Source organism: Salvelinus sp. IW2-2015, linkage group LG32, assembly GCF_002910315.2.
Source record: "Salvelinus sp. IW2-2015 linkage group LG32, ASM291031v2, whole genome shotgun sequence".
Lineage (NCBI taxonomy): Eukaryota > Metazoa > Chordata > Actinopteri > Salmoniformes > Salmonidae > Salvelinus > Salvelinus sp. IW2-2015.
Window position 1 is genome coordinate 18378534 of NC_036871.1, and position 13797 is coordinate 18392330.

Sequence of the window (13797 nt, forward strand, 5' to 3'; positions counted from 1 at the left end):
CGTTTATGTTGTCTGTATTGTTGTGAATCGTTAGATATTACTGCACTGTTGGAGTTAGAAACACAAGCATTTCGCTACACCCGCAATAACATCTGCTAAACACGTGTATGTGACCAATAACATCTCACTTGATAAGGTCGCTACAATATTTAAAAAAATAAATCTCCTTTGTCAGCCCACTTCCCATCTGATCAGTGCTATCCGGCATCCCTAGCCCTAATCTAAACCATTTTTAATGTCAACTTCAATGTGGTAGGGTGTCCCAATGGATCAAGTGGTTGATGCACAAGAACTGACCCGCATGGTAGATGAAGTGCGGAAGCACCACTCCATCCATTCTATAGTTTTTTTAATGAATAGTCTCTCCCTTCTCACATGTATTTGGGTTGTATGAGATTCCCTGTGGAAGCCTTTGTGCCCAAACCCATGCAGTGTGATATATGTAAACTATTTGTGTCAAGTAGTGAGGACTGTTGAGGTGAGGACAGCTCATAATAATGGCTGAAACGGAKCAAATGGAATGGCATCAAACACACGGAAACCATATGTATTTTATACCATTCCACCCATTCCGCGCCAGCCATTACTGTGAGTCCATCCTCCCCAATTAAGGTGCCACCAACCTCCCGTGGTGTCAAGTGTATGTAGACGGGAGAATTCTTATATGCCAGTTGTGCCGAAATGCTGCAATTGTGGTGGTGAACATGCACCCGAATTTCTATTTTATCTTTGTTTTGTTTCAATGCCCCGAACAGTAGGTGGCGGCAATACACCAATGGGTGTAGTCTGCCATAAAACTTTAAAGAAGAAGTAGGGCGTCCCAAGGATGCCACATAGCACAGACTCACTTCCGAATATTGTCGGAAGTAAATAGCTAGAGTTCAAATATCGAGCACGTTTTCTCAGCGCGGCACAGTAATTCATGTTTGATTTAGGTTATTCAGCACATATTAATCACAATTGTCCTTATTGGAACAACTATAGCTAGCGGAAAAAAAACGTAAAAAAAGGAATATTCACTTAATCGAGGTAAGTGATTAAGTTGTTGCTGTCGCCAAGCTAACTTGCTAAATATGCCGATTTAGCTCGCTAACCAGTGATGCTTTGAGTCGCATGAGCCATGTAGGTATTTTGTAAACTTAACTAGCTATAATCAAAAATGATTACATTGGCGTCATGGGTGGACAATGCTCGTTATAGTTAGCTACTGTAACTAGCTAGTAAAAAGTAAAAGGTAATAGAAATGGTGGTCAGATGCACAGAAGCATTGCGACTAAATTTAGCTAACAGTAACGTTAGCCTCTAGGTTTACTTTGCCATGGCTGGCCATGTAAACTACAATTCAGACACTGTCAAACATCGCTAGCGAAACGGATTTTGAAACATCAGAAAGAAAATCTTTATAATAAGAAATATATATATACACGTAAGTTATACTTTAACATAAGCACATTTGCACCGATCCATATGCTGTGTGCCTCCAGTTGACGAATCACAGGTGTTCAGGACACGCTAGATAGTTAATGCCGCGCTCAAACTCTGGAAAAATTGATTTGAACCGTCACCCAACTCGGTCCTTTTTCTAGACCTCCGACCTGAACACCACTGACGTCATTAATTGACCTCGTATTTTTCCGTGTTCCCTGTTTTGAACGCAGCATAGTTATCACTGGCGGTTACCGCTAGTCTTCTGTAAACAAGCGCTGTAACATGGACATATTGCTGTTTATCAATAGAAGAAGATGCGTTCATCAATAGACGCGTTAGCTTCTATGATTTGGCTAGCTACCAGCACAAAGTAAAGTGTAAGCTGGATGGGTTTTCTGTGTTTCATTGACCAGGGCACTAGACCAGAACAGACATGGCTGGGATATTGTTTGAGGACATCTTTGATGTGAAAGACATCGATCCAGATGGGATGAAATTTGACAGAGGTGAGAGTTTGGAATAAGCTTAGGCTAGCTTTACAGCACTTCATGTCTCAAATGTATAAATACATTTGGCTGCATTATGTAGTAGCTACGATCATTTATTGTGGTTTATCTTTGCTTCAGTTTCTCGTCTGCACTGTGAAAGTGAGTCCTTCAAGATGGACCTCATCTTGGATGTAAACATTCAGATCTATCCTGTTGACCTTGGTAAGTGACGTGTGAATGTGTCTTGTCTAATTTCTAATAAAATCGTTTAAGTAAAATGTGAACTTGATTGCTGTTGTAGCAGCCTGTTTTGGATATTTTATGCATTTCCAACTATCCCTCTAGGTGACAAGTTCAGATTGGTAATAGCCAGCACGCTATATGAAGATGGAACTCCTGACGATGGGGAATATAATCCACAGGATGATCGGCCATCCAGGTATATTATTGTGAAACTGCTGTGTTGGATGGAGAATACATTGATATTGGGCTACATTGATTTCCTGGAAACTGGTTTGTCTGAACCGTGTTTCTCTCTGTCAGGGCGGATCAGTTTGACTATGTGATGTATGGCAAGGTATACAAGATTGAGGGTGACGAGACCTCTACGGAAGCAGCAACACGTCTGTGAGTGACAATCCAGCAGTGATGTTCAATCAAACATAAGTTTTAGTAGGAATGGGAAAGGAAAATAATCAACTCATTAATTCAGGAAATTATTATTTTCTTTCAAAAAAGTTTTCTTGCGCATTCAGCTCTTGTCTGTTTTTGTCCAATGTATACTCCTTCATTTAGACCACAGCACAATTATTAATGGTGTGTGTGTTTGCGCGCTGTCCTTCCTCCATCCAGCTCTGCCTATGTGTCTTACGGAGGCCTACTGATGAGGCTACAAGGTGATGCCAACAATCTGCACGGCTTTGAAGTGGACTCCCGAGTCTACCTGCTTATGAAGAAACTGGCCTTCTAGACTGCCCCCAGTGTGACCACAGCGGCTCCTCTGTCTACAGTACCCCCTGAAATGGAGGCTGCTACTGTACATTTGGATTCTGTATGAAAAATGTGGAGAGGATGTCCATCTTTAAAGACACTTTGAAGCAGTAGAATGTTTTATTTTTTTTATTTTTTTGTGATGTTAGATTCTTCAAAAGAGAGAGACTAGAGAGACCGTAAAGCAAAGTGGTGTAAATAAAGATGTTTTTTGATAATCTGTATGTGGTGTGCACTTACTCTATATAGAGAGCTAGTTTCAATGTTACTTTATATTCTATTATACAATGTTGGGGAATGTTCAGATAAAATAATGTTGTGTAAAACAGACATGCCTCTGATATGTAACAATCGCTTTCTCATTTGTTCTTCCTCGGGGATCTTTCATTACCTCTTTCTCAACGCATTGGAGAAGTTCCAAGGTCTCTCCCTTTTGACCATGTCCTCCAATGCATTTTGTGGATGAGGCACAAGGAAAGATGATTGAGAAAGCTGTGACGCAGGGATCATCAACTAGATTTAGCTTTGGGCCGATTTTAAAAAGAATAATATATAAATTATTACCAAAAAATTAAAAAATACATTTTTTTCCAGTCATAAATAACAAATATATTATTTTTTGGAGCGCATGGTCAGGGGGCTGGAACATAATTGCAAATCATTTGTCGGCTGCAAATGGACCGCAAGAAGCCCGAACTGATATATTTGACTGAAACTTAATTTCAAACGTTTTCTTAAATTTGTGTAAGGTCATATACACAGTGTACAAAATATTAGGAACACCTTCCTAATATTGAGTAGCACATACTTCTGCCCTCAGAACAGCCTCGATTCTTCTGGGCATGGACTCTACAAGGTGTCGAGCAATCCACAGGGATGCTGGCCCATTGTTTACTACAATGCTTTTCACTGTGTCAAGTTGGCTGGATGTTTTTTCTGTGGTGAACCATTCTTCATACACGAGAAACTTAGTGTGAAAAACCCAGCAGCATTGCTGTTCTTGACACACTCAAACTGCTGCGCCTGGCACCTACTGCCATACACCGTTCAAAGGCACTTATCTTTTGTCTTACCCATTCACCTTCTGAATGGCACACAAGACAGCTAATGAAATGTCTACCCAGACTATTTGCCCCCTGCCTTACGCTGCTGTTATTCTGTTATCTATGCATAGCCACTTTAATAACCCTACCTGCATGTACATAACTACCTCAATTACCTCGACACTGGTGCTCCCACACATTGACTCTGTACCGGTACCCCCTGTAAGCCTCCACATTGACTCTGTACCCCCTGTATATAGCCTCCACATTGACTCTGTACCGGTACCCCCTGTATATAGCCTCCACATTGACTCTGTACCCCCTGTATATAGCCTCCACAGTGACTCTGTACCGGTACCCCCTGTTTATAGCCTCCACATTGACTCTGTACCCCCTGTAATAGCCTCCACGACTCTGTACCGGTACCCCCTGTATATTGTCCACATTGACTCTGTACCGGTACCCCCTGTATATAGCCTCCACATTGACTCTGTACCGTACCCCCTGTATATATGCTCCACATTGACTCTGTACCGGTACCCCCTGTATATAGTCTCCACAATTGACTACTGTACGGTACCCCCTGTATATAGCCTCCACATTGACTCTGTACCGGTACCCCCTGTATATAGCCTACACATTGACTCTGTACCGGTACCCCTTGTATATAGCCTCCACATTGACTCTGTACCAGTACCCCCTGTATATAGCCTCCATATTGTTATTTACTGCTGCTCCTTAATTTTTTTATCTCTTACTTTTTTTTGTGTATTTTCTTAAAACTGCATTGTTGGTTAAGGTCTTGTAAGTAAGCATTTCACTGTAAGGTCTACACCTGTTGTATTTGGTGCATGTGACAAATCCAAATTGGATTTGARACACAATCCATGTCTCAATTATCTCAAGGCTGAAAAATCGTTCTTTAACCTGTCTCCTCCCCTTCATCTACACTGTTTGAAGTGGATTTAACAAGCGACTTCAATAAGGGATCATAGCTTTCACCTGGATTCCCCTGGTCACTCGGTGTGTATTATGCATGCAAATTCTTGTAAAGTAATGAATTTTGTCAGTTTAACTGTCACTGATAAAATGAAAGATGGAAACCAGTACACATTGCCACCCTTGGAATTGTCATGAATGGATTTTTCTCCATATCTGTCATGTCGGCAACATGCCTGGGGGGCATGGTTTATTACTGCATTGTCGGAACTAGAAGCACAAGCATTTCGCTACACTCGCATTAACATCTGCTAACCATGTGTATGTGACTAATAAKATTTGATTTGATTTGATTTGATATTCGCTTGCATGGCAGCAAATAAATGTGGAGACTCTGCAGATTGAAATTGAATTAAATGTGCGCCTGAAAGCGGCAATGTGTGCAAACACAGCCCTCTCAGTTTCAGTCGTAATGGAAGTCACAGGACTGGGTCAACGTCAACGATGTGACCACCTGGTTTGGGAGGACGGACAGAATCAGTGTTTTTATTCCATTACTGGATAATGTCTAGCCTTTTCTCTCCCAGCTCCACAGATTGGGGGAAAAAGTGTTGTCTCTTGTCAAAGACTAACTAGGCCTACTCATGTTAATTTCACCCAGAAGAATACAAAGTGATGCTGAAACGTTGGTGTTTTTTTTACACAATAAATACCTGGGAGGTTATACATATGGAGTGTGCAATTCTCTTTGTTTCTATAGCGTCCAGTTTATTTACTGTTAGTCAGCACCTCTACACTAAATAATTTGCCAGCTCATGCTTTTTTATTAGAGTTTAGACACATCACATGCTCAAATGTAACTTATGTTTTGTTAAAGGTTTGTTGGCTGAAATGCTTGCAATAGCAATGAGGAAATGTGAATGGAGATTTGGCAAGCACTTAAGATAAAAAATATATAAAAAAACAGTCTATAAACATGTTTTTCAGCTATTTTGTCATCCAGGTGTGACTTCCATTCATAGTGTATTTTGGTCCCAATAAGTTCCTAAGAAAACGTGATAAAATCACTGTTTCCCAAATTGGGAAAAGTCTGAATTCTATTTTAGGATAATATTATATAAAGCCATTGATTTTATTATTATTTCGCCAGGGTTCCCAAACTCGGTCCTGGGGACCCCAAGGGGTGCACGTTTTGGTTTTTAGCCGTAGCACTGAACCGCTGATTCAAATTAAGCTTGATGATTACTTAATTATTTGAATCAGCTGTGTAATGCTACGGCAAAAACCTAAACGATCGAGTTTGGGAAACACTGTATTAGGCTATTATTAATAGTTATTGTAGCCATTCAGTTAAAGTGTATTCAGGCATATTATTAATATTATTTCCCCACAGAAATCTAACATGTATGTTGAAAAATATATATTTTTATTCTACACTCATCCTGACAACCGGAAGTGAGCTCGAAGATATAAACATTGGGATTGTGTCGTGCTGTCACTAATTTGCGTTTCCATGCTTTGGCAGACGTTCTACTGAAAGTAGTTTCTGGTTTACTTAAAATACCCTTCAGCTGTAGTCGCTGCATAGTTTACACTGCACATAAAACCAACAATTTGGGAGCGGCAAATTTAAGTCATTAGTTGAAGGGTGAGTTCAAGAACTACGTATTCTGACGATGAGTCCTTTGCAGTCTCGCAGATTGTATTATGCATTGGACAGTGCATCTCGAAATCACATGGTTTACACTGGGTTCCAGTCGCTGGTAACCTGATGAGATGCTGATTTAATATTTAATGGTAAAAAAAATACGTATAATTTAAAGAATTTGCTAAATGTAAGAGAACAACCTCAAGGAACTTGCGATGGATTTTAATTGGACGCACTGTCCTCTGGATTAATTTACTCAGCAAACTGCTTCCAATTGCGAACAACAATAACATTGATGAATAACGATAGCACTACAACAAAATAAAATATTAATTGACACATGAAATAACAGGCACGATGGAGAATAAACGGAAAAAAAAGATGACTTACTTCACAATTGGACTTATCTTTCTTCTAAGTGGAATGGAATATGGTAAGTATGATTTTATTTTATCACAACAACTTGTGTGTTGTGGTTACTGTAGCCTATGCGAACATTTTACAATGTAGATTAAAAATGCACATTCAACTGAAGCTAACATTTGAGTACTACACTGATATGACTTGTGTACCCGGTCAGAGAATGTCACTTATTTTCGTTTGTTGCAGTTTACTGCTGTTACTTTTTGTTGACCAGGTGTCGAGGTTATGAGTAATTTTTTTTTATGCCCGGAAACATGGGGTTTGTAAAGGCCAATTGATTTCCTAATGACTCCCTTACCTCCACTACTTTACGCCTGCTCATTAACTCATTTCTGCTCTTGGCTTCATGTCAGTTCATCAGATTTTTACAGCACATTCCACATGCATTGTATTGCCTAATGTTCAAATGGGAATGAAGTGTTTTTAGACCTGAACAATTGTCTTTCAAGTGTTGCTGCACTGATCGGCAAATAACCTCCCTACAGAGTTTCATTAAGCGTTTCTATTCTTATCATACATTTTTTTGGTACRTCATTGATAGGCCTATTTATGTTGGATAATTGTTATTATTAGCCAGGTAAAATGTAAACATGAGTTCGCGAGTAGGATGCTCTTTGGGCAGATTTAATAAACTACTGTTTGTGACTGGATGAGGAAATCGATGTCGCGACACAATCCTTAGTTCCATTGGGAGCCATGTAAGTCATGTAGTCATGTAAAGAGGGTGACAGGTTTCCGCAAACAATTTAAACCTTGGAATCCAGAGGAGAGGATCGGTCTCGACGTCAGATAATATAAGAGCTATGGAAACCGTTGATGTTGTTTCCCCTGGTCACTTGTGGTTTGCACTCCAGATTCAGCCACGCTTTAGCTTCATTGTGCATGATTTCGGAAGACACACACACACAAGTGCAAGTCAGTCAGGCCACATGCAAGCGTTTCTGTCATCATTGACTTCCATTTTGTGAAAGTGACTGTAGTTAGCCTTACTCCCAGACATGCACTACGGTTAAAGATTTTGGGGTCACTTAGAAATGTCCCTTTTTTTTTGTCCATTTAAAATAACATCAAATTGTTTCGAAATACAGTGTAGACATTTAAAGTTTTTTAAATTACTATTGTAGCTGGAAACGGCATATTTTTTTTATGGAATATCTACATAGGCGTACAGACGCCCGTTATCAGCAACCGTCACTCCTGTGTTCCGATGGCACGTTGTGTTAGCTAATCCAAGTTTATAATTTTAAAAGGCGTATTGATCATTAGAAACCCCTTTTGCAATTATGTTAGCACAGCTGAAAACTGTTCTGATTAAAGAAGCAAAAAAACTGGCCTCTTTTAGACTAGTTGTATCTTAAGCATCAGCATTTGTGGGTTCGATTACAGGTTCAAAATGGCCAGAAACATAGCACTTTCTTCTGAAACTCGTCAGTCTATTCTTGTTCTGAGAAATGAAGGCTATTCCATGTGAGAAATTGTTAAGAAACTGAAGATCTCGTACAACGCTGTGTACTACTTCCTTCACATAACAGCGCTAACCAGAATAGGATTGGGATTGCACAACTGAGCAAGAGGACAAGTACATTAGTGTGTAGTTTGAGAAACAGATGCCTCACAAGTCCTCAACTGGCAGCTTCATTAAATAGTACCGGCAAAACACCAGTCTATTTAATGAAGCTGCCAGTTGAGGACTTGAGGCGTCTGTTTCTCAAACTAGACACTAATGTACTTTTCCTCTTGCTCAGTTATGCACCGGGGCCTCCCATTCTTTCTATTCTGGTTAGTGACAGTTTGCGCTGTTCTGTGAAGGGAGTAGTACACAGCGTTGTACGAGATCTTCAGTTTCTTGGCAATTTCTCGCATGGAATAGCCTTAATTTCTCAGAACAAGTATAGAATGACGAGTTTCAGAAAGTGCTTTGTTTCTGTCCATTTCAATTATGTTTAAAATGTGTTGGATTAAACTCTGTTCAGCGTAAATGGAGGAACTAAAGGAGCAAATATTTTATTCCATGCCCCCCTCTCTCCAGCTGTTATCTTGCCCACGATATGGAGGTACCTGCAGACTCTGGGGGCAGCGCCTTACTTCCTGGGTCTGMGCCTATCGGCATTCAGTCTGTCTGGTCTCCTCTCGGGCCCCTGGTTTGGCTACTGGTCTGACAAGACACACGCCACCAAGAAGATAATCCTGTTTGCAAACCTCTTTGAAATTGTCGGTAAGTTATTCTCTGATAGCTTACCCAGAATCCAAAATCAACCCTTAACTCTTACCCCTTAGGCACTTTTGTAGATCTTATGATTCAGCAGGTGTAAGCAATATGGAGACAATTCAACCTGTCCTTCCAGAGGGTAATATACCTAAGAATGGTGCCGGAGGGAATGGTGTCTGTTTTACAGGCTCCTGACCAATTGTGCAATTAACATTTTTGTGGTAATCTTTTTGTTTTTTGTACATAATGTTTCCACAATCATTTCTTATGACTGAAAATAGTGTCTGGACATCAGAAATAGCTATCACTAACCTTGATTTGGATGAGGACTTCTATTTCAATAAGTCGGAGGTGAAAGACATACGATTATGATCCRGGATCCGGACCAAATCTCGACACTCGAAGGAGACGGCGCTTTTGAGGCAGACATGCGGAACGAGACTACATCGGAGAAAGGATAAATCACCTCTACTCACTGTTCTATTGGTGAACGTGCAATCGCTGGAGAATAAATTGGATGAGCTCTGTTCGAGATTGTCCTATTAACGTGCTCTGAACTCTAATATCCAATGTTTCTCAGTCATGGCTGAACAAGGACATTATAAATGTAAATCAATCTGTTTTTATTCTTTACATCGACAGAACTGCAGCGTCGGGGAAGCTCAGGGGAGGGGGGTATGTGTCTTTGTTAGCAGCTGGTGTGCTATCTGTAATATGAAGGAAGTCTCTAGGTTCAGCTCGTGAGTTAGAATACCTCATTATAAGCTGTAGACAATACTATTTACGAAGAGTGGTTTTCATCTATTTTATTGTTGCGGTCTATATGCCACCACAAACCGATGCTGGCACTAAGACTGCTGTCAACGAGCTGTATAGTGCCATATGCCAACAAGAAAATGCTCACCGAGAGGTTGCACTCCTAGTGGCCGGGGACTTTAATGCAGGGAAACTGAAATCTGTTTTACCTAATTTCTACCAGCATGTTACTCTAGATCACCTTTATGTAACAGTATAACTTTACGGCGTCCCCTCGCCCCGACCCGGGCGCGAACCAGGGACCCTCTGCACACATCAACAACGGTCGCCCACGAAGCATCGTTACCCATCACTCCACAAAAGCTGCGGCCCTTGCAGAGCAAGGGGAACCACTACTTCAAGGTCTCAAAGCGAGTGACGTAACCGATTGAAACGCTATTAGCGCGCACCACCGCTAACTAGCTAGCGATTTCACATCCGTTACATTTACTCCACACAGAGACAAAGCTCTCCCTCGCCTTACATTTGGCAAATCTGACCATAATTATTTCCTCCAGATTCCTGTTTACAAGCAAAAAGTAAATCGGGAAGTACCAGTGACTCACTCAATATGAAAGTGGTCCGATGAAGCGGATGCTAAACTACAGGGCTGTTTGGCTAGCACAGACTGGTATATGTTCTGGGATTCATCTGATGGCATTGAGTTCACCACATCAGTCCACCGGCTTCATTAATAAGTGCATCGACGACATCGTCCCTACAATGCCCGTACGTACTTATTCCAACTAGTAGCCATGGATTACAGGCAACATCCGCACCGCGCTAAATGCTAGAGCTGCTGCTTTCGAGGAGCGGGACACTAATCTGGACACGTATAAGAAATCCCGCTATGCCATCCGAACCATCAAACAGGCAAAGCATCAATACAGGACTAAGATCGAGGGGAAGGGGTAAACCCAGCTGTGAGCTGTCCAGTGACTCGAGCATACCCGAGCGCTAAATACCTTCTATTCTCACTTCGATGCTAGCAACACTAAACTATACATGAGTGTACCTGCTGTTCTGGACGACTGTGACCACGCTCTCCGCAGCCGATGTGAGTAAGACCTTTTAAACAGGTCAACATTCACAAGGCCGCAGGGCCAGACGGATTACCAGGACGTGTACTTTGAGCATGCGCTGACCAACTGGTAAGTGTCTTCACTGACATTTTCAACTTCTACCTGACCKAGTCTGTAATACCTAAATGTTTCAAGTAAACCACTGTAGTCCTTGTGCCCTAGAACGCCGAAGTAACCTGTCCAGATGACTACCGCCCCATAGCACTCACATCTGTAGCCATGAAATACTTTGAAAGGCTGGTCATGGCTCACATCAACGCCATCATCCCAGACCCACTCCAATTTGCATAGCGTCATCTGTGGATCTGTATCTCTATTGCATTCAACTTCTCCCTCAAAGACTGCAAGACAAAGGAGCTGATTGTGGACTACCGGAAACTGAGGGCCTAGCACGCCCCCCCCCCCCATCGACGGGGCTGTAGAGGAGCGGGTCGAGAGCTTCAAGTTCCTGTGTCCACATCACTAAAGAATTAACGTGGTCCACACACACCCCAACACAGTCATTTAAGAAGGCATGACAATGCCMCTCTCCCCCCTCAGGAGGCTGAAAATATTTTAAGTAGGCCCTCAGTTCCTTAGTTCTACGAGGGGGGGGGATCAATTGAATTCAGGCTGTAACAACAAAATGTGATTTAAGTCAAGGTATGAATATTTTCTAAATTCAAAAGGCACTCGCACATCTGAGCAATCTTTTTTTGCAGGTGCATGGTAACAGTTGAACAAGATGAAGGAAAAAGGAAACCGCACACTGCTCTTGATAGTATCACGGATCTTTAATAAGCTTACGTACGGTTTCCTTTCTCCTTCATCGTATGAATATTTTCTGAAGGCACTAAGATACCCGGGTCTACCTTTTACTACTTGGGGTCGTATGTATCAATCGGCTCAGTAGGATTGCTGATTTGTGATCAGTTTTGCCTTGTAGATCACAATGAATATGATTACATGGACAGGGTGGACCTGATCCTAGATCAGCACTCCTCTGATGCTTGATACTCATGGTCCCTGGTCGTTCTACTGTGACGTTCTACCCTGACATTTGTCTTTGTCCTCCAGGCAACTTCATGTGTTTTCACGTTGTCATGTATTTCATGTCCTCTAGGTAACGTCATGTATTTCATGTCCTCTAGGTAACATTATGTTGTCCTTTAGGTAATGGCATGTTGTCGTCTAGGTAACGTCATGTTTTTCATGTTGTCTTCTAGGTAACTTCATGTATTTCATGGGCTACTCCAAGTGGCTTTTGATCTTTAGCAGACTAGTGGCAGGTGAGACTACCCATATACTACTAGAGCAATGTGGTTTTGAGCTGTAAAGGACTTTTTATTTACCAGATTATTTAGATTATAGCCTAATCAACATTTTTGTTTTGTCTGTCTTTTTTAGAGTAAAAATGACATGCTTGTGGCCACTCTAAAATGGACTTTTAGAAAAAAAAGTTCTGACATTCAGAATTATTGCACCTGTTTTAATGCTAAACCTCCATGTTGCTAACGTGTACGTGGTCTGCTCCCAAAGGTGTTGGTACAGGTGCGGGTTCGTCCATCTTTGGCTTCATGGGCCGATGCACAGCCCACAAGGACCGCTCCGCCGTGTTCGCATCGGTCATGGCGTGCCGACAGATTGGCCTAATGATTGGTCAGTGCTGTTGTCCGTCTGCTTCCTTTGTGCCATTCATAGTAGGGTGTATCGTGTTTTTGGAAACGCACGCTGTTCTGCGTGCAGGCCTGGTTTTGACCAGATGGAGTACATAATTACTTTTTGTAGCAGGTTAGGATAATTAACATAGCAGGTTAGGAGAATTTAGGCTTAGCGGAAATGCTAAACTTGTTCCTGACACAACTCAAAATATATCTGGCCACAACCAGGGCAGCCCTCTAGAACAGCGTTGTTTCCAGTAATGCGATTCTGCTTCATAGCATGTTGGCATTTACTCGGTTTATGGAGATGTTCAAGGTTGTCTTTTTTTGTTTTCTTGCAGTCCTGCTGCTAACCAGGGCCTGTATTCATAAAGCTCCTCAGAGTAGTATCTAGGATCAGATCCACCTTGTCCATAATAATCATATTTATTATGATCTAAAATGCTCAACTGATCCTAGATCAACACTCCTACCGTGTATTTTGGCCTCTGCTCTCACAATGCCTTGAATTGTTTTTAATGTCTTTTGCCGTATTCTGACATGTGCAGCAGGACTGTGAAAAAGACTACCTGGAACGCACCCACCTATGTCTCTGTTAGTGTAAGGGTCGGTCTCATGATGTCCCTCATCACACACAGGTCCRGTATTGAATCTCTTCCTGAGGCTTTGTGACTTCAAGTTGGGGCCGTTCGTGGTGAACAAGTACACTGCACCTGGGGTAAGACATTAACAACTGAATAATTTCTCCTCTCTTCACAGTAAAATAGTTATATGGTAACATCACGTGTAGTAAGACAACATACAGTATCTTATCTATAGGCTTTGTTCTGTCATATTTTATTGAGAGAAATTGAATGCTTACATGAGATGTTATAAATGTGTATATAATTTGTAAATAAAACTTAGTTTGAATTGGGACTTAGGTCACAAACGAGGTAGAACTATATGAACAAACTGGTTAAAATGTCTGGTTTGTTCATGTGGGTGTTTTTGTTAAAACAGAATGCCCCATACGGTGATTTGAAACCTGTAAATACCAGTTGGCTGCTCTAACCGCAAGACTATCCCTTTTCACAGCTTTTTATGTGCTTGATGTGGACCCTCCTCCAGCT

General features: G+C 41.4%; 2 protein-coding genes across 2 annotated transcripts in view; both read left to right on the top strand.

Annotated features, from left to right (window-relative positions):
- The first annotated feature begins 834 nt into the window (after positions 1-834).
- Positions 835-3124, top strand: polr2h (RNA polymerase II, I and III subunit H). The gene is made up of 6 exons (XM_023978119.2): positions 835-1029; positions 1842-1934; positions 2055-2138; positions 2262-2355; positions 2460-2543; positions 2769-3124. Exons 2-6 carry the CDS (start codon positions 1862-1864, stop codon positions 2884-2886), a joined length of 453 nt encoding a protein of 150 aa, XP_023833887.1. The 5' UTR covers positions 835-1029; positions 1842-1861; the 3' UTR covers positions 2887-3124.
- Positions 3125-6365: 3241 nt separating this feature from the next.
- The window catches only part of mfsd8l1 (major facilitator superfamily domain containing 8-like 1), a 21774-nt gene continuing 14342 nt past the window's right edge, over positions 6366-13797 (top strand). The window contains 7 exon segments of the mRNA XM_070436677.1: positions 6366-6536; positions 6889-6969; positions 8989-9174; positions 12251-12313; positions 12564-12683; positions 13324-13403; positions 13763-13797. The exon segment at positions 13763-13797 is cut by the window's right edge and continues 53 nt beyond it. Coding sequence (XP_070292778.1) covers positions 6894-6969; positions 8989-9174; positions 12251-12313; positions 12564-12683; positions 13324-13403; positions 13763-13797 — 560 coding nt within the window. The 5' untranslated portion in view covers positions 6366-6536; positions 6889-6893.

Bases quoted from the DNA above. Each gene is read 5' to 3' on its own strand.
- polr2h (XM_023978119.2), top strand. From the start codon at position 1,862: ATGGCTGGGATATTGTTTGAGGACATCTTTGATGTGAAAGACATCGAT. The intron at 2,356-2,459 runs GTATATTATTGT...TCTCTCTGTCAG, and splicing joins CAGGATGATCGGCCATCCAG to GGCGGATCAGTTTGACTATG. The intron at 2,544-2,768 runs GTGAGTGACAAT...TCCTCCATCCAG, and splicing joins ACGGAAGCAGCAACACGTCT to CTCTGCCTATGTGTCTTACG.